Genomic DNA, 22,826 nt, shown 5'->3' with positions numbered 1-22,826 from the left:
CCTCAGGCTTTGCCGACCACTTTAAAGGCAAAGTGAATGTTATCCACAAGGAGATTCCTTCTGCTCCCTCCCCTTCCTCTCTGCTTCTACCTAAACCACCTCCTTCCACTCCTGACGCCTTTGCTCCTGTTACAGAGTTGGAAGTTTCTAAACTGAGTTTATCTTCTCCCTCTACCACATGCCCTCTCAATCTTATCCACTGACACCTTATCAGATCTCTTACTTCTGTCTTAGGCCCCATTCTCACCCACATCTTCAATTCCTCCTTATTCTCTGGCACTTTTCCCTCTTCCTTTATGCATGCAATGGTCACAACTATTCTCAAAAACACCCTAGACCCTATGTGCCTTACGAACTACCGCCCTGTATCCCTCTTACCTTTTGCGTCCACATAGCTAGAAATCTCGTTCTCCTGTATGATCAGCTTTCTTAATTCCCATGCTCTCCTGGACCCTTTAAAATTTCGCTTTCGTGCAGCTCACTGAACAGAGACTGTGCTCCCTAAAGTAGCCAATGATCTACATGAAGATAAATCCCATGCTCATTTTTCCTACTTGATCTCTGCTGCTTTTGATACTGTCGATCACGCTCTTCTCCTTCATAGGAGGATATTACTCTGAAAAATCCAACTGACATTGCAAATGTATTCAATGAATACTTTGTGGGGTTTGCTACTAACTTATTAGCGAAACACAACCCGAACTACAAATATGAACCTCATTCTGAGAGTAACCCAATAGCCTCACCCTCTCCCAACACTGCCCACAATTATTCAATTTGTCCCCGTATCTGAAGAGGAGATTACACAAGCGCTCCTCAAATTAAAACTATGCAGCCAATGTGGACCTGACTTACTGCAATCTAAGTTCCTAAGACTTGGTGCCCCAGCCATTGCCAAACCGCTTGCTTCCCTAGTCAACTCTATCCTGTCTGCAGGCCATATCCCTAAGAAAAAACAAAAAATGTAAAAGCGCCGTAAGGGATGTTAGTGTGAATATGGGCACTGAAGCAAAAAATAAAATAAAACAAAAAACAAAAAATCATGTGACATGAACCAGTCCGGTGCAAATAAGGGTTTGCTAAAAATAAATATATGTATAGATGAAATTAAGATAATCACAACCCGGTGGTAGATGCAGCTTCTTGTAATAGGGAACCCCCAGTCCCTAATGTGAACGTGACAACAGAAAGTAGAAAGTGAGAAGCGCAGTCAATGGGGGTTGTGATTAAACTAATGTTCTTTATTAAATGAACTTGTCCCAAGGAAATCCCTCTAGGACAACAATGATAAAAAGTCAATACATGAATGGTATTAAAAATAGTGCAAATAGAGTGGGTATACGGTAACACTTGGTCGGTCTCCAGGGGATAGAAAACGGGAGTAGCCCGATGGATAGTCTTAATCCTGTAGATTGTGCACTGCCCGGGCAGGTATTAATGAAGAGGGGTACCCCAGGGTTGAGACAATGTTTGGATAAGCTCACCCTTTTGGTACTACAGCTCCTTGGCGGTCCTGTTTTCCCTCCGGTCACGAAAACCGCTCCGGTGCACACAGCTTGAATGTGCTGCAACTCGCGATATCACGCAGCCCTCCGGATGTCCGGGTCTGATGTCACTTCCGGCTGTGACGCACAGACCCTTCCCGGTAGTCTCTGGGCTCCGTTTCTCTGCGCTCCTCCTCCTGGTGGTTACCAATGACCAAATAGACAGCCCAGCAAGTGGTATTGTCCGCTCCTCTCAAACGCACTGATGGCAAGCAAACACCCTATTGCTCCTCCTCCTACGCGTTTCACCAAAAGGCTTCGTCAGGATTAAGACTATCCATCGGGCTACTCCCGTTTTCTATCCCCTGGAGACCGACCAAGTGTTACCGTATACCCACTCTATTTGCACTATTTTTAATACCATTCATGTATTGACTTTTTATCATTGTTGTCCTAGAGGGATTTCCTTGGGACAAGTTCATTTAATAAAGAACATTAGTTTAATCACAACCCCCATTGACTGCACTTCTCACTTTCTACTTTCTCATATCCCTAAGACCTGGAAAACTGCCAGAGTTGTCCCAATCTTCAAAAGTGGGGACAAAAACACAGTCTCAAACTACAGGCAAATCTCACTTCTCCCAATACAGTACTATCCAAAGTCATGGAAAAATGTGTTCACTCCCAGTTAAGCGATTACTATATCAAGACAAATTTCCCTAGCCAATTCCAATCTGGCTTTCGCCCCAAACACTCCACGGTAACTATCCTGCTAAAAGTTTGCAAGGAAATCCTGTGTGGAATGGAACTTGGACAACTTACTGGTGCAATATTCCTAGATTTTGCAAAGGCTTTTCATACTGTTGATCAAGTTATCTTGTTAAACAAACTGCAGTGCTCTGGAATAGGGAAGCATGTTTTAAACTGGTTTCATTCCTACCCATCGGTAGATCCCAACATGTGTCCATCTCAGGCTCTAACTCCAACCCCCTGGATATCACCTGCGTTGTCCCGCAAGTCTCTGTTCTGGGGCCCCTACTCTTCTCAGTGTTCATCAATGATCTTACTGCAGCTTGTAAGGCTGCGCTTATAGTGCTGCCGATGGCGACGTCGATACGATGGGTGACGTCACCCGTCGCCACATTATATTTCGCCGGTCGGCCACATCGCGGATTCCCGCAATTTGATTTGTTCAAGGGCTGTCACGTGAAGTGACGGCCCTTGAAAAATCAAATTTTGCCGGTGGCGGGTTTTCGCGACAGCTCCGTCGCTTGTCGCCGTCGCGTGCACTATAAGAGCACGCGGCGGCGGCAATGCGTTTGTTTTCGGGCGAATTCGTGTCGCCGTCGCCGGCACTATAAGCACGGCCTAAGGGAGCTTCAACACACTTGTATGTGGATGACACAATCTTATATGCACACGGCCCTAGCCTCTCCGACCTTGGAGACGTACTTGAAACGGACTTTTTGAGACTTGGAAAATTGGATTTTCCAAAACAAACTCTTTTTAAACACTGACAAGACTGTAACAGTGTTATTTGGGACCAACGCTACATTTTTAAAGCTTTCAATGACCGAGCTCCAGATCAGAACCATCGCTAAAACCACCCTAGCCCCTATTACTAGTTTTAAATACTTGAGCATCTGACTCCCATTTAACATTTGGGTTGCACATTGATACCCTGACATCCAAAACCTATGCCAAACTAGGTGTACTTTACAGGAACAAATCCTCCCTAAGTCTGCTGGTCAAAAAGCGTATCACACAGCAGATGCTAATGCCAGTTATAGACTATGGAGACATAGTATACAGCTCGGCACCCCGAACCCACCTTAGCAAACTCGATACCCTCTACAATTCAATATGCCGTTTTGTCCTCCAATGAAACTACAACACATATCACTGTGAAATGCTCAAAGAACTAGATTGTCATCAGTTGAGTATAGGCGCAAAGTTCATTTTTCCTGTCTTGCCTTCAAATACTTTCTGGACAAGCTACCCACCTATCTGAACAAGCTCCTCACCCCTACCACATGCAGCACTTATATCTGAGATCAGACTCCAAAAGACTGTTCATGGTCCCAAGGCTTAACAAAGTATCCGGCCGCTCCTTCTCATACCGTGCACCCCAAAACTGGAACAGTCTACCGGAGACTCTCACTGCCGCCACCAGTCTAAGTTCTTTCAAAGCTAAAGCTGTCTCACATTTTAATCTGGTCTGTAACTGTTGCATACGCCTATCTTATTATATATTAGTGAAAGCACTGTATGCCTGTCTGCATCTTCCTGTGTCCCTAGGGGAAATCTCATTGGTCCCTTGGGCCGCCCGCCCCCGCACCTCTCATTGGCCTGAGGCGGAGTGACGACACACACACACACACACACACACACCCTCCAAGTCATCGTGACCCACGCGCACCTCCTCTCCCCGTGTCTCCCTGTTTCCCCCGCTTTCACTCCCCCCTCCCCTCCCCCCCCCCATGGTGCTGCTACAGTCAGCGGGGGAGCGGAGCAAGCGCCCGGGACACCCCCCACGGCTCTCAAGCACGCGCCGCGCGCCCCCGCGCTCTCCTCCTCTCCCTGTGTCAGCTCCCCCCCGGAGCTCCGCTCAGCTCTCCCCCCCGGTGCTACGCTCACCTCCCCCCCGGTGCTCCGGCTCACCTCCCCCCCGGTGCTCCACTCACCTCCCCCCCGGTGCTCCACTCACCTTCCCCCGGTGCTCCACTCACCTCCCCCCCGGTGCTCCGACAGGCAGTGGACACGCGGCGCCTAAGGTGGCGGCGCCCCGAAGGACCCCCTTCCTCCCTCGCGGAGTAAGATGTCAGCGGACGGAAGGAGAGGTGACGTGTGTGTGTGTGTGTGTGTGTGTGACACTGTGTGTGTGTGACACTGTGTGTGTGTGTGTGTGTGTGTGTGTGTGTGTGTTACACTGCCTCTTACTCGTGTGTGTGTGTGTGTGTGTGTGTGTGTGACAGTCTGTGGTGGGGCCGGGGGGTGATGTGGTGGGGGCCGGGGTTGATGCAGGGGGGGGCAGTAATGTGAGGTGCAAGGGGGGGGAGAGTCATGTGAGGTGCAGGGGGCGGAGAGTGATGTGATGTGCAAGGCGGGGGACACTGATGTGGGGGCCAGGAGGGGTGGAGAGTGATGTGGGGTGCAGGGAGGGGAGACCGCAGATGTGAAGGAGGGGGGGAGACGGAGCTGTGAAGAGGGGGGGGCGGAGCTGTGAAGGGGAACGGAGTTGTGAACGTGGGGGCCAGCCAACTGTGAAGGGGGGTAAATCACAGGCAACGCCAGGTATATCAGCTAGTAACATATATTATCTCTTACTGTGCATGCAATGTTTGGTATATAATGTAAAACCTTGCTCACTTCATTTAACTATGTATTTGTAACCATGTATTTGTCATTATAACTCTGTGCACCAGGACTAACTTGAAAACGAGAGGTAACTCTCAATGTATTACTCCCTGGTAAAACATTTTATAAATAAATAAAATAGTCTAAACTCCCTTTGTATCCGCAACAAAGCTCTATCCTGGTTCATTTCATACCTCTCCCAGCGTACATTTTTAGTGTCTACTGCTAACATGTCTATGTCTCCTGTTGATCTGCCTGTTGGTGAACCTCAGTGCTCTCTTGTGGCACTATCATTTGGTGATAATACGCAGATATATCTATCCACCCCAACCTCACTCCTGCAATCCAGTCCCAAGTCTCGGATTGCCTCCTGCCTCACGGACCGTGAACAAGCGCGTAGCGCCAAACATGTAGGTCGTTTTTCCTCACCAAACATGTTTCAATAAACCAAGTGATTTTTTTAATAAAAATTTTGGTCATCCTCTTTTTCAAATCTGAGCGGATGGTGGTGTGTCGCTACATCTCTACAATTTACCTGGATGATGTAACATCAGGCCTCCCAACTGGCTCCTTTGCAATCTATCCAAAAATCTGCTGCTAGACTAATTTCACTTTCTCTGCTCATCTTCTTAAATCCCTCTCCTGGCTTCCCATAAAGTTTCGGATCACCTATAAAGTTCTCCTCCTTACCTTTTTAAGGCTCTCCTCTCCTGTTCATCCTACGTATCAGCTCTGATCGCTCATTATGCACCTACTCGTCTCCTGCACTCTACCCATAACCGTCTCCGCTCCACCCCTTTCACCTCTACTGCTCCCTCGCCTTAAACCTTTTTCCCTCACTGCCACCGAACCTGTGGAACTCCATCACACTCAGTATATGCCAAGCACCTTCTCCACACCTTTATGTGAAATCTTAAATCCCGCCTCTTAAAAGAAGAATATCAATAGCCCAGACCCATGGCTACTGTCCCACACCCACAGTCGCTCCTACCAACCATTGCTGCCAAGCACTGCCATCTGCTGTACTTATTCCCTCACCTGCTGTGTCTGTAAGTGTCCCAACATGCCACTTAGACTGTAAGCTCTCTGGGGCAGGGATTTCCTTTCCTGTTGTCAGATTGTGTTTGTTGCACTTTTTGTATTATATTCACTGTACTGTATTGTCTTTTTTGTAAAGTGCGGAGTACATTGTGGGCGCTATACAAATAAAGACACATACATACACACACATACATACACATACACACATACACACATACACACATACACACATACACACACATACACATACATACACACATACACACATACATACGCACACATACACACATACATACACACACACATACATACACACACATATACATACACACATACACACATACATACGCACACATACATACACATACATACACATACATACACACACATACACACACATACACACACATACACACACATACATACATACATACATACATACATACATACACACATACACACATACACACATACATACACACATACATAATAAATCTGAAAGTGCACCCTCCTAAAAAATAAATAATAATTACAAAGAAGTAAAGCTAATACTTTTGGTCAGAATACCGGCATGAGTCAGATTTCTTTTATTTTCATCAATAGCAGATAAATGATTGCGTCTTATAATAATAATAATAATAATAATAATGTTGCCGAAGTATGTCTTGTAGCCTCAACGTTCGTCCCCTTTCTCCTTTCCTGTTGCATCTCTAATGAATGTACCAAGATGACCAATTCAGCTTTGTCAGCTCATTACACGGGAGAAATGTCCCCGCATTCCTCGCTCCAGCGAAGTTATCCCGCACTCCAAAGTATTCCAGGTTTCCCAGGAAACACTGCTTATCTGAATGATTTTATTTCCAGCAATTGGCGACACCTGAGGCCTTTGCCAGGAACCCCTCCCGGGTCTGGGAATTTTATCACCATCGGAGGGAAGTGATGCTGACGAAAAGTCCAAACCCAGCGCATGTGGCCATCGCAGAGTGTGAAGCCCGGCTGAGCAAACAGGGACGGAAGATGGTGCTCATAACCCAGAACATTGATGAGCTGCACCGCAGGGCAGGATCCCGCAGCCTCTTTGAAATACACGGTAAGAGAGCTGGGCGCCTTTTTTTTTTTTTTTACAGGTACAAAGAAAATTAACGTCTTATAATATCGCTAAAGTTGGCAGGGATGTAACATTTTTCTAAAGTGACTAATTTTAGATGTAATTATTTATGCCTGCAAAAAAAGGTCTGGATTGCTTTTAAACAGAACCGTTCTGTAGAAGGATCGCCTTTATTTTAAATTGGGCTTTATTTAAAGATTGCTATACAGTCAAAAAAAATAAAAGATAAGATAAAGTATCTTCCGGCGGAAGACTTGCTGCTTTGGTGTACACCAACTACCCGATTTCAGGCTTTGCTATACAATTACACACCAGCCTTTAATGACTTGCAGACTGCTGCATCAATGAAAGGGTTAAATAATCCTCATTATGTGTGTTCTTAATAAGGTATTTACTTGCCATTCAAACCGTTCTCCAATGATCATGGACACCGCAATGGTAATCATAGAAATTGTAATGCTGGAAACCGTGGCCATTATTTCAAGACATCTACTCTCGATGCTCGGTCCAACAGTAAAATAGCTTGCATGGCAAACGATTACAATGCTCTAATCTGAATCACACGTGCTATTGTTAATCAGTTTGGCACTGGAATATTCTGTAGCCTAATAATCTAAAGGCCCAACACCAGATGATAAGCTCCAAGACAATAGATGATATTTAGAGTAATACTCTCGCTCAGAAACTCCAATGGAAGTCGGTGGCAGTTTCCGTGCAATAGCGTTTCGATCAGCACTGTCACAATTTAATGTACAACCCTCTTAGTCATGTTTGGTTTGTACTTGTTGTATGTTGGCACCAAGATTTATGGTAACATCATAATTAAAGGGGAAGAGAAAAGCTGAGCTGTGGATTGCTGCTGCTGCTACGGCTTACGTTTCAATTTGTGGTGCAAAATGTCAGAATTAATACATAGAGAAGGGTTTTTTTCCTCCACACTGGGGAAGAGAGGGAGGGGAGGGGGGGGTCACTGAAGATCTGCAATCCAACGTCATACTGGGCACGTCTCCACACTTCTCCATCCTGCTTTTAGCTCTGGTGCAGGAAACCTCTGCAGCTTCTTATGCCTTCACAGGCTTCCATGTATAGAAATTTCCCCTTAACTTCCTAACCCAATCGTCCCTTACCTAGGCCCATCCCTATACACCTTACCCCTCCCTGAGTGCAGGTTGTCACCGGAGAACTCCCTTATTTCTATCATAGCCAAATGGAGGCATTGCTCACCCCTGGAATGTCTGTTTGTGACAACCACGGGAGCCAGACCTTTTGAAAATTTGAGCCAGTGTCGTTGACCAAACTCGTCAGCTTCTCCATCTGGCAGACAAACCAAATTCTGTTCCGAATCTTTTCAATTGTTGGAATCGTATTCTGTTTCCACAATGATGCGGTCTCACACCTCATTGCAGTCGCAAAATGGACAATCGGGTTTTTTTCCTCTTAAGGTTAAACAAGTAATTTATTCCCTTGTTAATCGAAAAACTTTATTGTCCATTAAAAGATCTTTTTAATATGATTGACAAAGGGTGATTTTACAAAATGGTAGTAGGTTGTGTGATGGATAGCGGCTGATATTTTTTAAACAGACTGTACTGTAAAATAAATGCCTTACTGAATGAAGTATATGGGTTGTAAGTTTTAAGGTCTGCAAAAAAGAGGATAAAACTTACATTAGATGTTTAAGGTCCTGTAGGATAGAATGTGCTGCTTGTTGTTATGATAAATATGGTGGGGTTTTTTTGCTTGGAGTTTGACCCATTTTTTCAGACAGGAGACTTTAATACATTGCCCCCAAATAAACAAAAGGTTATATGCTTTTACATTTTTTTAGGGAGTTTGTTCAAGACCCGATGTACCAACTGCGGCAGCGTCCGAGAAAACTACAATAGCCCTGTGTGTCCGGCTCTCGCTGGAAAGGGGTAACATGTTTAATTTAACGTTATTGTGCACAAATGGTAAACAAGAATGTTGGCATATATTGCTCTGTTTACTACTGGTACTAAATAATGGCTTACAAAAAAGGTGGGTTTGTTGTGCATCTCGCACACAGACATTTGTTCCTCCTCAACCCCCCATCGCTGCATTTTTTTATCTCCCCCCCCCTCTGCCTCTTACTTCCCCCCCCCCCCTCACTCACTCTCCTTCCCTCTCTTCCTCATTCACTTTCCCCCTCACTCACTATTCCTCTCCCCCACCACCCCCTCTCAGTTTCCCCCCTCTCTCACTTCCCCACCCCTTCACTCTAACCTCTCTCTATTTCTCACCCCATCTCTCCCTCTCTGGTCTTAGCTGATTGGAGGGTGGCTCTTCCTATCTTGTTGAAGCTCACCCCCTCCCACATTTAAGTGGTTAAAAGCTCACTCCATAGCATCTCCCACTCTCAGGGGAACTTGTTTGCTTGCAGTATGATTGTGACAAATCTAATACAGAGTGCTTTTCCTGGTAATGTAAAGGTTAATAAAAGCTTCAATCAGACTTTGAACTATGCAACTAATTTTGACAGATTTATTATAAATCATTCTTCCTGGTAATGCACAGGTTATTAAGAATTTATATTAGTGTTAGGGGCCCTTGAGATGTGGTCTGCCGTGTAGTGGCTCAGGGGCTTACAACACTTTGGCCAAAATGTTAAACTAAAAGACCGTTTTATTTAATAGATATCTATACATATATATTTAGGCACTGTACCGTGTATAGGTTTCACTGGATGTGCACTGAGCTCTGTCTGTGTTTCATGTTCTGTCTCTAGTTTTAAATATATATTGCCATGCTCAGTAGCACTCCTCTGTGACACTCATATGCTTATATATATGTTGTGGTTATTTTGGGGGTTCAATATGAGCATGCAGGTGTCCTGTACGTCTCCCTGAGATGCCAGGGAGACAGACCGAGAGGCAGCTTAGTAAAATCCCCAGTAATTCATACCGTTACGAAGTACTGGCACTTATTGTTTTACCGACCGTACCGGCCTACTTTCACCTCTGCATGCCTGTGATATCCTGCCTTATGTTGGCTTATGGTGTATCAGCACTGCAGGAAGCATGGTAACTACATGCCTCAGCTGTGGCAGTTAGTACGACCGTTTTGAAAAATGCAAACCCCGACTAGTGCTTAGTAAGCTTTCTATTAGTAATAGGACTAAGTGCCCCGGCAAGATATTTTGAGGTTGCTTATCTCCACATCCAGTCATTTATCATGGGATGGCATGTGTGTGTTACACTCATACAATTGACACCTGCTCTACCTCTGATAGAAGAGTGGCCAATGCTTTAGGGCAGGGGTGCGCAAACTTTGTGCGCTGCGCCCCCCCTGCCTGCCAGACCCTGTGCTCGCACACCCCTTCCCCCCCCCCCTTACCTAAGATCCGGCATCACGCGCTTTGCCATGGCGATGCGTCACGTTACATGACACCAAGTTGCCATGGCGACGCGTCACCGAAGACAAGTTAGACACTGCAGAGGCCTCACGCGATCCCCCAGCACTTCATTTAAATGCCTTGGGGAAGAGCGCGGGGCCTCTGCGACCCTTGCTTTAGGGAAATGTGCAGTATTTGGCATTCATTTTTTAACATTAATTGCATTATTTTCCAACCTGACTAGTGCTCCTGAGCCGGAGGTGCAGGAGGCTGGCATCCCTGTACAGGAACTTCCACGGTGAGTACTTTTGTTTCTGAATTATTTATGCATGAGATTATACTATAAAACAAAGCAACTAAAGGTATAAGCTTTCAGAAGGAACATAGTTGTTTTTTTTTTATGCTTCTATGGTCATAAACCTTTTTTTATTTGTCAATTTGTATTTCCAGAATATATTGCAACGTATGAAAGAAACAGATGGATTAGGGAAACCGTGGGAAGGGGGAACAGAAAATGAGGGGAAAGGGTTTTGGGGGGAAAAGGGCACTTGTATATTCCTCATAATATAAGTAAAACATTATCGGTTGCTAATGCAAAGGCATATCTTTTCTTGCCGTTTCCTAGTAAAGTAGTTCTGTTATGCTCCACATCACAAGGCTAGCATGAAATAATATGAACACAATATTGAATTCAGTAAGTGTGTCAGCCAGGAGTCCCAAACCCTATGTATATAGCAGTTGTATGATTTAGGAAACCGGTGATTTTCTTTTTCCATTAACATTACGTATTTAATTCTTGTGATCAATGTTGTCATTGAGGGGTCAGCGTGCTGTATACACAACTGTGTATCTGCTCTGGGATGTTCCCTTTATCCACCAGTCGGTGTGTGTGTGTGTGTGTGTTTGGGATGTCCATTTATCCACCAGTCGGTGTGTGTGTGTTTGGGATGTCCATTTATCCACCAGTCGGTGTGTGTGTGTGTGTGTGTGTGTTTGGGATGTCCATTTATCCACCAGTCGGTGTGTGTGTGTTTGGGATGTCCATTTATCCACCAGTCGGTGTGTGTGTGTGTTTGGGATGTTCCATTTATCCACCAGTCGGTGTGTGTGTTTGGGATGTCCTTTCCGAGGCCAACATGAGAGTGCTTCATAGATGAATTATAGTGTACAGAGCTCACCGATGTATTTTTCAAGTTTACTGTAAAGAAACCTCTGTACATTTATTATTATTATTATTATTATTTTTATTATTTTTATTATTATTATTATTATTATTATTCCATCTGCGCAGAATAATCTTGTTGGTCTCTTTAAAAGGTACCACCACCAACAAGTCTACACTTCTTCAGGGTTGATACGGCTATTAAAACTTCTACAACTCATTGTGGTGTTTTCACTCCGTTTATTTTGGCTAAACAGACTTAATATTTCTTAAACATATTCCTGTAATTTATAATGAGATAATTACCGACTGATCTTGAGGGAATGCCTCATGTACGTGGTTTTATCTCATGATATAGCTGCTACATTTCTCTGATTTAGTTAACTTTGAGTGGGTGAGTTGGCATTTCCTGCAGAGCTGCCTTGGGACACATCTCTGAACATAATGCAGCAAAGTGCTTGTCTTTATGTGCCAGATATCATTACTTTAAATAAGATAGCCCGTCCTATAATATTCCACAGCAAATTGTCTAGTGCCCTGACTGGTAAATGAGCCACGTGACTCATTGGATGTGGTTTTGCAAATTGCCTCATACAACTTGCCAAGTGCAGACACTGTAACTAGGCGTCCCTCTTTCTCTCTCCCCCGCGTCCCTCTTTCACTCTCCCCGCGTCCCTCTTTCTCTCTCCCCCGCGTCCCTCTTTCACTCTCCCCGCGTCCCTCTTTCACTCTCCCCCGCGTCCCTCTTTCACTCTCCCCCGCGTCCCTCTTTCACTCTCCCCCGCGTCCCTCTTTCACTCTCCCCGCGTCCCTCTTTCACTCTCCCCCGCGTCCCTCTTTCTCTCTCCCCCGCGTCCCTCTTTCACTCTCCCCGCGTCCCTCTTTCACTCTCCCCCGCGTCCCTCTTTCACTCTCCCCCGCGTCCCTCTTTCACTCTCCCCCGCGTCCCTCTTTCACTCTCCCCGCGTCCCTCTTTCACTCTCCCCGCGTCCCTCTTTCACTCTCCCCCGCGTCCCTCTTTCACTCTCCCCCGCGTCCCTCTTTCACTCTCCCCCGCGTCCCTCTTTCACTCTCCCCCGCGTCCCTCTTTCACTCTCCCCCGCGTCCCTCTTTCACTCTCCCCCGCGTCCCTCTTTCACTCTCCCCCGCGTCCCTCTTTCACTCTCCCCCGCGTCCCTCTTTCACTCTCCCCCGCGTCCCTCTTTCACTCTCCCCCGCGTCCCTCTTTCACTCTCCCCCGCGTCCCTCTTTCACTCTCCCCCGCGTCCCTCTTTCACTCTCCCCCGCGTCCCTCTTTCACTCTCCCCCGCGTCCCTCTTTCACTCTCCCCCGCGTCCCTCTTTCACTCTCCCCCGCGTCCCTCTTTCACTCTCCCCCGCGTCCCTCTTTCACTCTCCCCCGCGTCCCTCTTTCACTCTCCCCCGCGTCCCTCTTTCACTCTCCCCCGCGTCCCTCTTTCACTCTCCCCCGCGTCCCTCTTTCACTCTCCCCCGCGTCCCTCTTTCACTCTCCCCCGCGTCCCTCTTTCACTCTCCCCCGCGTCCCTCTTTCACTCTCCCCGCGTCCCTCTTTCACTCTCCCCCGCGTCCCTCTTTCACTCTCCCCCGCGTCCCTCTTTCACTCTCCCCCGCGTCCCTCTTTCACTCTCCCCCGCGTCCCTCTTTCACTCTCCCCCGCGTCCCTCTTTCACTCTCCCCCGCGTCCCTCTTTCACTCTCCCCCGCGTCCCTCTTTCACTCTCCCCCGCGTCCCTCTTTCACTCTCCCCCGCGTCCCTCTTTCACTCTCCCCCGCGTCCCTCTTTCACTCTCCCCCGCGTCCCTCTTTCACTCTCCCCCGCGTCCCTCTTTCACTCTCCCCGCGTCCCTCTTTCACTCTCCCCCGCGTCCCTCTTTCACTCTCCCCGCGTCCCTCTTTCACTCTCCCCCGCGTCCCTCTTTCACTCTCCCCGCGTCCCTCTTTCACTCTCCCCGCGTCCCTCTTTCACTCTCCCCCGCGTCCCTCTTTCACTCTCCCCCGCGTCCCTCTTTCACTCTCCCCCGCGTCCCTCTTCCCGCGTCCCTCTTTCACTCTCCCCCGCGTCCCTCTTTCACTCTCCCCCGCGTCCCTCTTTCACTCTCCCCCGCGTCCCTCTTTCACTCTCCCCCGCGTCCCTCTTTCACTCTCCCCCGCGTCCCTCTTTCACTCTCCCCCGCGTCCCTCTTTCACTCTCCCCCGCGTCCCTCTTTCACTCTCCCCCGCGTCCCTCTTTCACTCTCCCCCGCGTCCCTCTTTCACTCTCCCCCGCGTCCCTCTTTCACTCTCCCCGCGTCCCTCTTTCACTCTCCCCCGCGTCCCTCTTTCACTCTCCCCCGCGTCCCTCTTTCACTCTCCCCCGCGTCCCTCTTTCACTCTCCCCCGCGTCCCTCTTTCACTCTCCCCCGCGTCCCTCTTTCACTCTCCCCCGCGTCCCTCTTTCACTCTCCCCCGCGTCCCTCTTTCACTCTCCCCCGCGTCCCTCTTTCACTCTCCCCCGCGTCCCTCTTTCACTCTCCCCCGCGTCCCTCTTTCACTCTCCCCCGCGTCCCTCTTTCACTCTCCCCCGCGTCCCTCTTTCACTCTCCCCCGCGTCCCTCTTTCACTCTCCCCCGCGTCCCTCTTTCACTCTCCCCCGCGTCCCTCTTTCACTCTCCCCCGCGTCCCTCTTTCACTCTCCCCCGCGTCCCTCTTTCACTCTCCCCCGCGTCCCTCTTTCACTCTCCCCCGCGTCCCTCTTTCACTCTCCCCCGCGTCCCTCTTTCACTCTCCCCCGCGTCCCTCTTTCACTCTCCCCCGCGTCCCTCTTTCACTCTCCCCCGCGTCCCTCTTTCACTCTCCCCCGCGTCCCTCTTTCACTCTCCCCCGCGTCCCTCTTTCACTCTCCCCCGCGTCCCTCTTTCACTCTCCCCCGCGTCCCTCTTTCACTCTCCCCCGCGTCCCTCTTTCACTCTCCCCCGCGTCCCTCTTTCACTCTCCCCCGCGTCCCTCTTTCACTCTCCCCCGCGTCCCTCTTTCACTCTCCCCCGCGTCCCTCTTTCACTCTCCCCCGCGTCCCTCTTTCACTCTCCCCCGCGTCCCTCTTTCACTCTCCCCCGCGTCCCTCTTTCACTCTCCCCCTCTCACTCCCCGCGTCCCTCTTTCACTCTCCCCCGCGTCCCTCTTTCACTCTCCCCCGCGTCCCTCTTTCACTCTCCCCCGCGTCCCTCTTTCACTCTCCCCCGCGTCCCTCTTTCACTCTCCCCCGCGTCCCTCTTTCACTCTCCCCCGCGTCCCTCTTTCACTCTCCCCCGCGTCCCTCTTTCACTCTCCCCCGCGTCCCTCTTTCACTCTCCCCCGCGTCCCTCTTTCACTCTCCCCCGCGTCCCTCTTTCACTCTCCCCCGCGTCCCTCTTTCACTCTCCCCCGCGTCCCTCTTTCACTCTCCCCCGCGTCCCTCTTTCACTCTCCCCCGCGTCCCTCTTTCACTCTCCCCCGCGTCCCTCTTTCACTCTCCCCCGCGTCCCTCTTTCACTCTCCCCCGCGTCCCTCTTTCACTCTCCCCCGCGTCCCTCTTTCACTCTCCCCCGCGTCCCTCTTTCACTCTCCCCCGCGTCCCTCTTTCACTCTCCCCCGCGTCCCTCTTTCACTCTCCCCCGCGTCCCTCTTTCACTCTCCCCCGCGTCCCTCTTTCACTCTCCCCCGCGTCCCTCTTTCACTCTCCCCCGCGTCCCTCTTTCACTCTCCCCCGCGTCCCTCTTTCACTCTCCCCGCGTCCCTCTTTCACTCTCCCCCGCGTCCCTCTTTCACTCTCCCCCGCGTCCCTCTTTCACTCTCCCCCGCGTCCCTCTTTCACTCTCCCCCGCGTCCCTCTTTCACTCTCCCCCGCGTCCCTCTTTCACTCTCCCCCGCGTCCCTCTTTCACTCTCCCCCGCGTCCCTCTTTCACTCTCCCCCGCGTCCCTCTTTCACTCTCCCCCGCGTCCCTCTTTCACTCTCCCCCGCGTCCCTCTTTCACTCTCCCCCGCGTCCCTCTTTCACTCTCCCCCGCGTCCCTCTTTCACTCTCCCCCGCGTCCCTCTTTCACTCTCCCCCGCGTCCCTCTTTCACTCTCCCCCGCGTCCCTCTTTCACTCTCCCCCGCGTCCCTCTTTCACTCTCCCCCGCGTCCCTCTTTCACTCTCCCCCGCGTCCCTCTTTCACTCTCCCCCGCGTCCCTCTTTCACTCTCCCCCGCGTCCCTCTTTCACTCTCCCCCGCGTCCCTCTTTCACTCTCCCCCGCGTCCCTCTTTCACTCTCCCCCGCGTCCCTCTTTCACTCTCCCCCGCGTCCCTCTTTCACTCTCCCCCGCGTCCCTCTTTCACTCTCCCCCGCGTCCCTCTTTCACTCTCCCCCGCGTCCCTCTTTCACTCTCCCCCGCGTCCCTCTTTCACTCTCCCCCGCGTCCCTCTTTCACTCTCCCCCGCGTCCCTCTTTCACTCTCCCCCGCGTCCCTCTTTCACTCTCCCCCGCGTCCCTCTTTCACTCTCCCCCGCGTCCCTCTTCCTCGCGTCCCTCTTTCACTCTCCCCCGCGTCCCTCTTCCCGCGTCCCTCTTTCACTCTCCCCCGCGTCCCTCTTTCACTCTCCCCCGCGTCCCTCTGCCCGCGTCCCTCTTTCCCGCGTCCCTCTTTCACTCTCCCCCGCGTCCCTCTTTCACTCTCCCCCGCGTCCCTCTTTCACTCTCCCCCGCGTCCCTCTTTCACTCTCCCCCGCGTCCCTCTTTCACTCTCCCCCGCGTCCCTCTTTCACTCTCCCCCGCGTCCCTCTTTCACTCTCCCCCGCGTCCCTCTTTCACTCTCCCCCGCGTCCCTCTTTCACTCTCCCCCGCGTCCCTCTTTCACTCTCCCCCGCGTCCCTCTTCCCGCGTCCCTCTTTCACTCTCCCCCGCGTCCCTCTTTCACTCTCCCCCGCGTCCCTCTTTCACTCTCCCCCGCGTCCCTCTTTCACTCTCCCCCGCGTCCCTCTTTCACTCTCCCCCGCGTCCCTCTTCCCGCGTCCCTCTTTCACTCTCCCCCGCGTCCCTCTTCCCGCGTCCCTCTTTCACTCTCCCCCGCGTCCCTCTTTCACTCTCCCCCGCGTCCCTCTTCCCGCGTCCCTCTTTCACTCTCCCCCGCGTCCCTCTTTCACTCTCCCCCGCGTCCCTCTTTCACTCTCCCCCGCGTCCCTCTTTCACTCTCCCCCGCGTCCCTCTTTCACTCTCCCCCGCGTCCCTCTTTCACTCTCCCCCGCGTCCCTCTTTCACTCTCCCCCGCGTCCCTCTTTCACTCTCCCCCGCGTCCCTCTTTCACTCTCCCCCGCGTCCCTCTTTCACTCTCCCCCGCGTCCCTCTTTCACTCTCCCCCGCGTCCCTCTTTCACTCTCCCCCGCGTCCCTCTTCCCCGCGTCCCTCTTTCACTCTCCCCCGCGTCCCTCTTTCACTCTCCCCCGCGTCCCTCTTTCACTCTCCCCCGCGTCCCTCTTTCACTCTCCCCCGCGTCCCTCTTCCCGCGTCCCTCTTTCACTCTCCCCCGCGTCCCTCTTTCACTCTCCCCCGCGTCCCTCTTTCACTCTCCCCCGCGTCCCTCTTTCACTCTCCCCCGCGTCCCTCTTTCACTCTCCCCCGCGTCCCTCTTTCACTCTCCCCCGCGTCCCTCTTTCACTCTCCCCCGCGTCCCTCTTTCACTCTCCCCCGCGTCCCTCTTTCACTCTCCCCGCGTCCCTCTTTCACTCTCCCCCGCGTCCCTCTTTCACTCTCCCCCGCGTCCCTCTTTCACTCTCCCCCGCGTCCCTCTTCCCGCGTCCCTCTTTCACTCTCCCCCGCGTCCCTCTTCCCGCGTCCCTCTTTCACTCTCCCCCGCGTCCCTCTTTCACTCTCCCCCGCGTCCCTCTTCCCGCGTCCCTCTTTCACTCTCCCCCGCGTCCCTCTTTCATTCTCCCCCGCGTCCCTCTTTCACTCTCCCCCGCGTCCCTCTTTCACTCTCCCCCGCGTCCCTCTTTCACTCTCCCCCGCGTCCCTCTTTCACTCTCCCCCGCGTCCCTCTTTCACTCTCCCCCGCGTCCCTCTTTCACTCTCCCCCGCGTCCCTCTTTCACTCTCCCCCGCGTCCCTCTTCCCGCGTCCCTCTTTCACTCTCCCCCGCGTCCCTCTTTCACTCTCCCCCGCGTCCCTCTTTCACTCTCCCCCGCGTCCCTCTTTCACTCTCCCCCGCGTCCCTCTTTCACTCTCCCCCGCGTCCCTCTTTCACTCTCCCCCGCGTCCCTCTTTCACTCTCCCCCGCGTCCCTCTTTCACTCTCCCCCGCGTCCCTCTTTCACTCTCCCCCGCGTCCCTCTTTCACTCTCCCCCGCGTCCCTCTTTCACTCTCCCCGCGTCCCTCTTTCACTCTCCCCCGCGTCCCTCTTTCACTCTCCCCCGCGTCCCTCTTTCACTCTCCCCCGCGTCCCTCTTCCCGCGTCCCTCTTTCACTCTCCCCCGCGTCCCTCTTCCCGCGTCCCTCTTTCACTCTCCCCCGCGTCCCTCTTTCACTCTCCCCCGCGTCCCTCTTCCCGCGTCCCTCTTTCACTCTCCCCCGCGTCCCTCTTTCACTCTCCCCCGCGTCCCTCTTTCACTCTCCCCCGCGTCCCTCTTTCACTCTCCCCCGCGTCCCTCTTTCACTCTCCCCCGCGTCCCTCTTTCACTCTCCCCCGCGTCCCTCTTTCACTCTCCCCCGCGTCCCTCTTTCACTCTCCCCCGCGTCCCTCTTCCCGCGTCCCTCTTTCACTCTCCCCCGCGTCCCTCTTTCACTCTCCCCCGCGTCCCTCTTTCACTCTCCCCCGCGTCCCTCTTTCACTCTCCCCCGCGTCCCTCTTTCACTCTCCCCCGCGTCCCTCTTCCCGCGTCCCTCTTTCACTCTCCCCCGCGTCCCTCTTTCACTCTCCCCCGCGTCCCTCTTTCACTCTCCCCCGCGTCCCTCTTTCACTCTCCCCCGCGTCCCTCTTTCACTCTCCCCCGCGTCCCTCTTTCACTCTCCCCCGCGTCCCTCTTTCACTCTCCCCCGCGTCCCTCTTTCACTCTCCCCCGCGTCCCTCTTTCACTCTCCCCCGCGTCCCTCTTTCACTCTCCCCCGCGTCCCTCTTTCACTCTCCCCCGCGTCCCTCTTTCACTCTCCCCCGCGTCCCTCTTTCACTCTCCCCCGCGTCCCTCTTTCACTCTCCCCCGCGTCCCTCTTTCACTCTCCCCGCGTCCCTCTTTCACTCTCCCCCGCGTCCCTCTTTCACTCTCCCCCGCGTCCCTCTTTCACTCTCCCCCGCGTCCCTCTTTCACTCTCCCCGCGTCCCTCTTTCACTCTCCCCGCGTCCCTCTTTCACTCTCCCCGCGTCCCTCTTTCACTCTCCCCCGCGTCCCTCTTTCACTCTCCCCCGCGTCCCTCTTTCACTCTCCCCCGCGTCCCTCTTTCACTCTCCCCCGCGTCCCTCTTTCACTCTCCCCCGCGTCCCTCTTCTCTTTCACTCTCCCCGCGTCCCTCTTTCACTCTCCCCCGCGTCCCTCTTTCACTCTCCCCGCGTCCCTCTTTCACTCTCCCCCGCGTCCCTCTTTCACTCTCCCCAGCGTCCCTCTTTCACTCTCCCCGCGTCCCTCCCCGCGTCCCTCTTTCACTCTCCCCCGCGTCCCTCTTTCACTCTCCCCCGCGTCCCTCTTTCACTCTCCCCAGCGTCCCTCTTTCACTCTCCCCGCGTCCCTCTTTCACTCTCCCCCGCGTCCCTCTTTCACTCTCCCCGCGTCCCTCTTTCACTCTCCCCCGCGTCCCTCTTTCACTCTCCCCGCGTCCCTCTTTCACTCTCCCCGCGTCCCTCTTTCACTCTCCCCGCGTCCCTCTTTCACTCTCCCCCGCGTCCCTCTTTCACTCTCCCCCGCGTCCCAATCTCCCTCTCCCCCGCGTCCCTCTTTCACTCTCCCCCGCGTCCCTCTTTCACTCTCCCCGCGTCCCTCTTTCACTCTCCCCGCGTCCCTCTTTCACTCTCCCCCGCGTCCCTCTTTCACTCTCCCCGCGTCCCTCTTTCACTCTCCCCCGGGTCCCTCTTTCACTCTCCCCCGCGTCCCTCTTTCACTCTCCCCCGCGTCCCTCTTTCACTCTCCCCCGCGTCCCTCTTTCACTCTCCCCCGCGTCCCTCTTTCACTCTCCCCGCGTCCCTCTTTCACTCTCCCCGCGTCCCTCTTTCACTCTCCCCGCGTCCCTCTTTCACTCTCCCCCCCGTCCCTCTTTCACTCTCCCCGCGTCCCTCTTTCACTCTCCCCCGCGTCCCTCTTTCACTCTCCCCCCGCGTCCCTCTTTCACTCTCCCCCCGCGTCCCTCTTTCACTCTCCCCCCGCGTCCCTCTTTCACTCTCCCCCGCGTCCCTCTTTCACTCTCCCCGCGTCCCTCTTTCACTCCCCCGCGTCCCTCTTTCACTCTCCCCCGCGTCCCTCTTTCACTCCCCCGCGTCCCTCTTTCACTCCCCCGCGTCCCTCTTTCACTCTCCCCGCGTCCCTCTTTCACTCTCCCCCGCGTCCCTCTTTCACTCTCCCCGCGTCCCTCTTTCACTCTCCCCGCGTCCCTCTTTCACTCTCCCCGCGTCCCTCTTTCACTCTCCCCCGCGTCCCTCTTTCACTCTCCCCGCGTCCCTCTTTCACTCTCCCCCGCGTCCCTCTTTCACTCTCCCCGCGTCCCTCTTTCACTCTCCCCCGCGTCCCTCTTTCACTCTCCCCGCGTCCCTCTTTCACTCTCCCCCGCGTCCCTCTTTCACTCTCCCCCGCGTCCCTCTTTCACTCTCCCCCGCGTCCCTCTTTCACTCTCCCCCGCGTCCCTCTTTCACTCTCCCCCGCGTCCCTCTTTCACTCTCCCCGCGTCCCTCTTTCACTCTCCCCCGCGTCCCTCTTTCACTCTCCCCCGCGTCCCTCTTTCACTCTCCCCCGCGTCCCTCTTTCACTCTCCCCCGCGTCCCTCTTTCACTCTCCCCCGCGTCCCTCTTTCACTCTCCCCCGCGTCCCTCTTTCACTCTCCCCCGCGTCCCTCTTTCACTCTCCCCCGCGTCCCTCTTTCACTCTCCCCCGCGTCCCTCTTTCACTCTCCCCCGCGTCCCTCTTTCACTCTCCCCCGCGTCCCTCTTTCACTCTCCCCCGCGTCCCTCTTCCCGCGTCCCTCTTTCACTCTCCCCCGCGTCCCTCTTTCACTCTCCCCCGCGTCCCTCTTTCACTCTCCCCCGCGTCTCTCTTTCACTCTCCCCCGCGTCCCTCTTTCACTTTCCCCCGCGTCCCTCTTTCACTCTCCCCCGCGTCCCTCTTTCACTCTCCCCCGCGTCCCTCTTTCACTCTCCCCCGCGTCCCTCTTTCACTCTCCCCCGCGTCCCTCTTCCCGCGTCCCTCTTTCACTCTCCCCCGCGTCCCTCTTTCACTCTCCCCCGCGTCCCTCTTTCACTCTCCCCCGCGTCCCTCTTTCACTCTCCCCCGCGTCCCTCTTTCACTCTCCCCCGCGTCCCTCTTTCACTCTCCCCCGCGTCCCTCTTTCACTCTCCCCCGCGTCCCTCTTTCACTCTCCCCCGCGTCCCTCTTTCACTCTCCCCCGCGTCCCTCTTTCACTCTCCCCCGCGTCCCTCTTTCACTCTCCCCGCGTCCCTCTTTCACTCTCCCCCGCGTCCCTCTTTCACTCTCCCCCGCGTCCCTCTTTCACTCTCCCCCGCGTCCCTCTTTCACTCTCCCCCGCGTCCCTCTTTCACTCTCCCCCGCGTCCCTCTTTCACTCTCCCCCGCGTCCCTCTTTCACTCTCCCCCGCGTCCCTCTTTCACTCTCCCCCGCGTCCCTCTTTCACTCTCCCCCGCGTCCCTCTTTCACTCTCCCCCGCGTCCCTCTTTCACTCTCCCCCGCGTCCCTCTTTCACTCTCCCCCGCGTCCCTCTTTCACTCTCCCCCCGCGTCCCTCTTTCACTCTCCCCCGCGTCCCTCTTTCACTCTCCCCCGCGTCCCTCTTTCACTCTCCCCCGCGTCCCTCTTTCACTCTCCCCCGCGTCCCTCTTTCACTCTCCCCCGCGTCCCTCTTTCACTCTCCCCCGCGTCCCTCTTTCACTCTCCCCCGCGTCCCTCTTTCACTCTCCCCCGCGTCCCTCTTTCACTCTCCCCGCGTCCCTCTTTCACTCTCCCCGCGTCCCTCTTTCACTCTCCCCCGCGTCCCTCTTTCACTCTCCCCGCGTCCCTCTTTCACTCTCCCCCGCGTCCCTCTTTCACTCTCCCCCGCGTCCCTCTTTCACTCTCCCCCGCGTCCCTCTTTCACTCTCCCCCCGCGTCCCTCTTTCACTCTCCCCCGCGTCCCTCTTTCACTCTCCCCCGCGTCCCTCTTTCACTCTCCCCGCGTCCCTCTTTCACTCTCCCCCGCGTCCCTCTTTCACTCTCCCCCGCGTCCCTCTTTCACTCTCCCCGCGTCCCTCTTTCACTCTTCCCCCGCGTCCCTCTTTCACTCTCCCCGCGTCCCTCTTTCACTCTCCCCCGCGTCCCTCTTTCACTCTCCCCCGCGTCCCTCTTTCACTCTCCCCCGCGTCCCTCTTTCACTCTCCCCCGCGTCCCTCTTTCACTCTCCCCCGCGTCCCTCTTTCACTCTCCCCCGCGTCCCTCTTTCACTCTCCCCCGCGTCCCTCTTTCACTCTCCCCCGCGTCCCTCTTTCACTCTCCCCCGCGTCCCTCTTTCACTCTCCCCCGCGTCCCTCTTTCACTCTCCCCCGCGTCCCTCTTTCACTCTCCCCCGCGTCCCTCTTTCACTCTCCCCCGCGTCCCTCTTTCACTCTCCCCGCGTCCCTCTTTCACTCTCCCCGCGTCCCTCTTTCACTCTCCCCCGCGTCCCTCTTTCACTCTCCCCGCGTCCCTCTTTCACTCTCCCCCGCGTCCCTCTTTCACTCTCCCCCGCGTCCCAATCTCCCTCTCACCCTGGTCTTCCCCCTTCCATCTCTATATTTCTCATTATTTTAACCGTTTCTGCATTTTATTTATAATAACATTTCTGCAAAAAAAACAAATGGGGCCTCTTTTTATCTTCGGTCTCCCTGTATTTGTTAATGGATGGATTTGGAGTTCAGTGTGTGCGGGTTTTGCAGCATATGTGCTTGTCGTGCTTGAGAACTTAAGATCATCTGCTGCACCTGACACCTCATGTCACCTCTATGCAAAGGTGTGAAGAGCATGGCTGCAGCGGCCTACTCCGTCCCGACGTGGTGTGGTTTGGAGAGACCTTGGATTCCAATGTCCTAGGAGAAGTGGAAAAAGAACTTGAAATATGCGACCTCTGTTTGGTGGTATGTATTCCTGCAAATTG

At 54.0% G+C, this 22,826-nt stretch overlaps 1 protein-coding gene across 4 annotated transcripts in view; it reads left to right on the top strand.

Moving 5' to 3' along the window:
• The window catches only part of SIRT5 (sirtuin 5), a 41,206-nt gene that overhangs the window by 11,357 nt on the left and 7,023 nt on the right, over positions 1-22,826 (top strand). For all 4 annotated transcript variants that reach the window (XM_075585674.1, XM_075585675.1, XM_075585672.1 and 1 more), the window contains exons 4-7: positions 6,747-6,972; positions 8,819-8,906; positions 10,587-10,640; positions 22,683-22,806. In XM_075585674.1, the coding sequence (XP_075441789.1) occupies positions 6,747-6,972; positions 8,819-8,906; positions 10,587-10,640; positions 22,683-22,806 (492 nt within the window). The remainder of the gene's footprint in view (positions 1-6,746; positions 6,973-8,818; positions 8,907-10,586; positions 10,641-22,682; positions 22,807-22,826) is intronic.

Source organism: Ascaphus truei, chromosome 2 (genome assembly GCF_040206685.1).
Source record: "Ascaphus truei isolate aAscTru1 chromosome 2, aAscTru1.hap1, whole genome shotgun sequence".
Taxonomy (NCBI): Eukaryota; Metazoa; Chordata; class Amphibia; order Anura; family Ascaphidae; genus Ascaphus; species Ascaphus truei.
The sequence above is the reverse complement of the archived record's forward strand: the minus strand, read 5'-3'. Positions and strand labels throughout refer to the sequence as shown.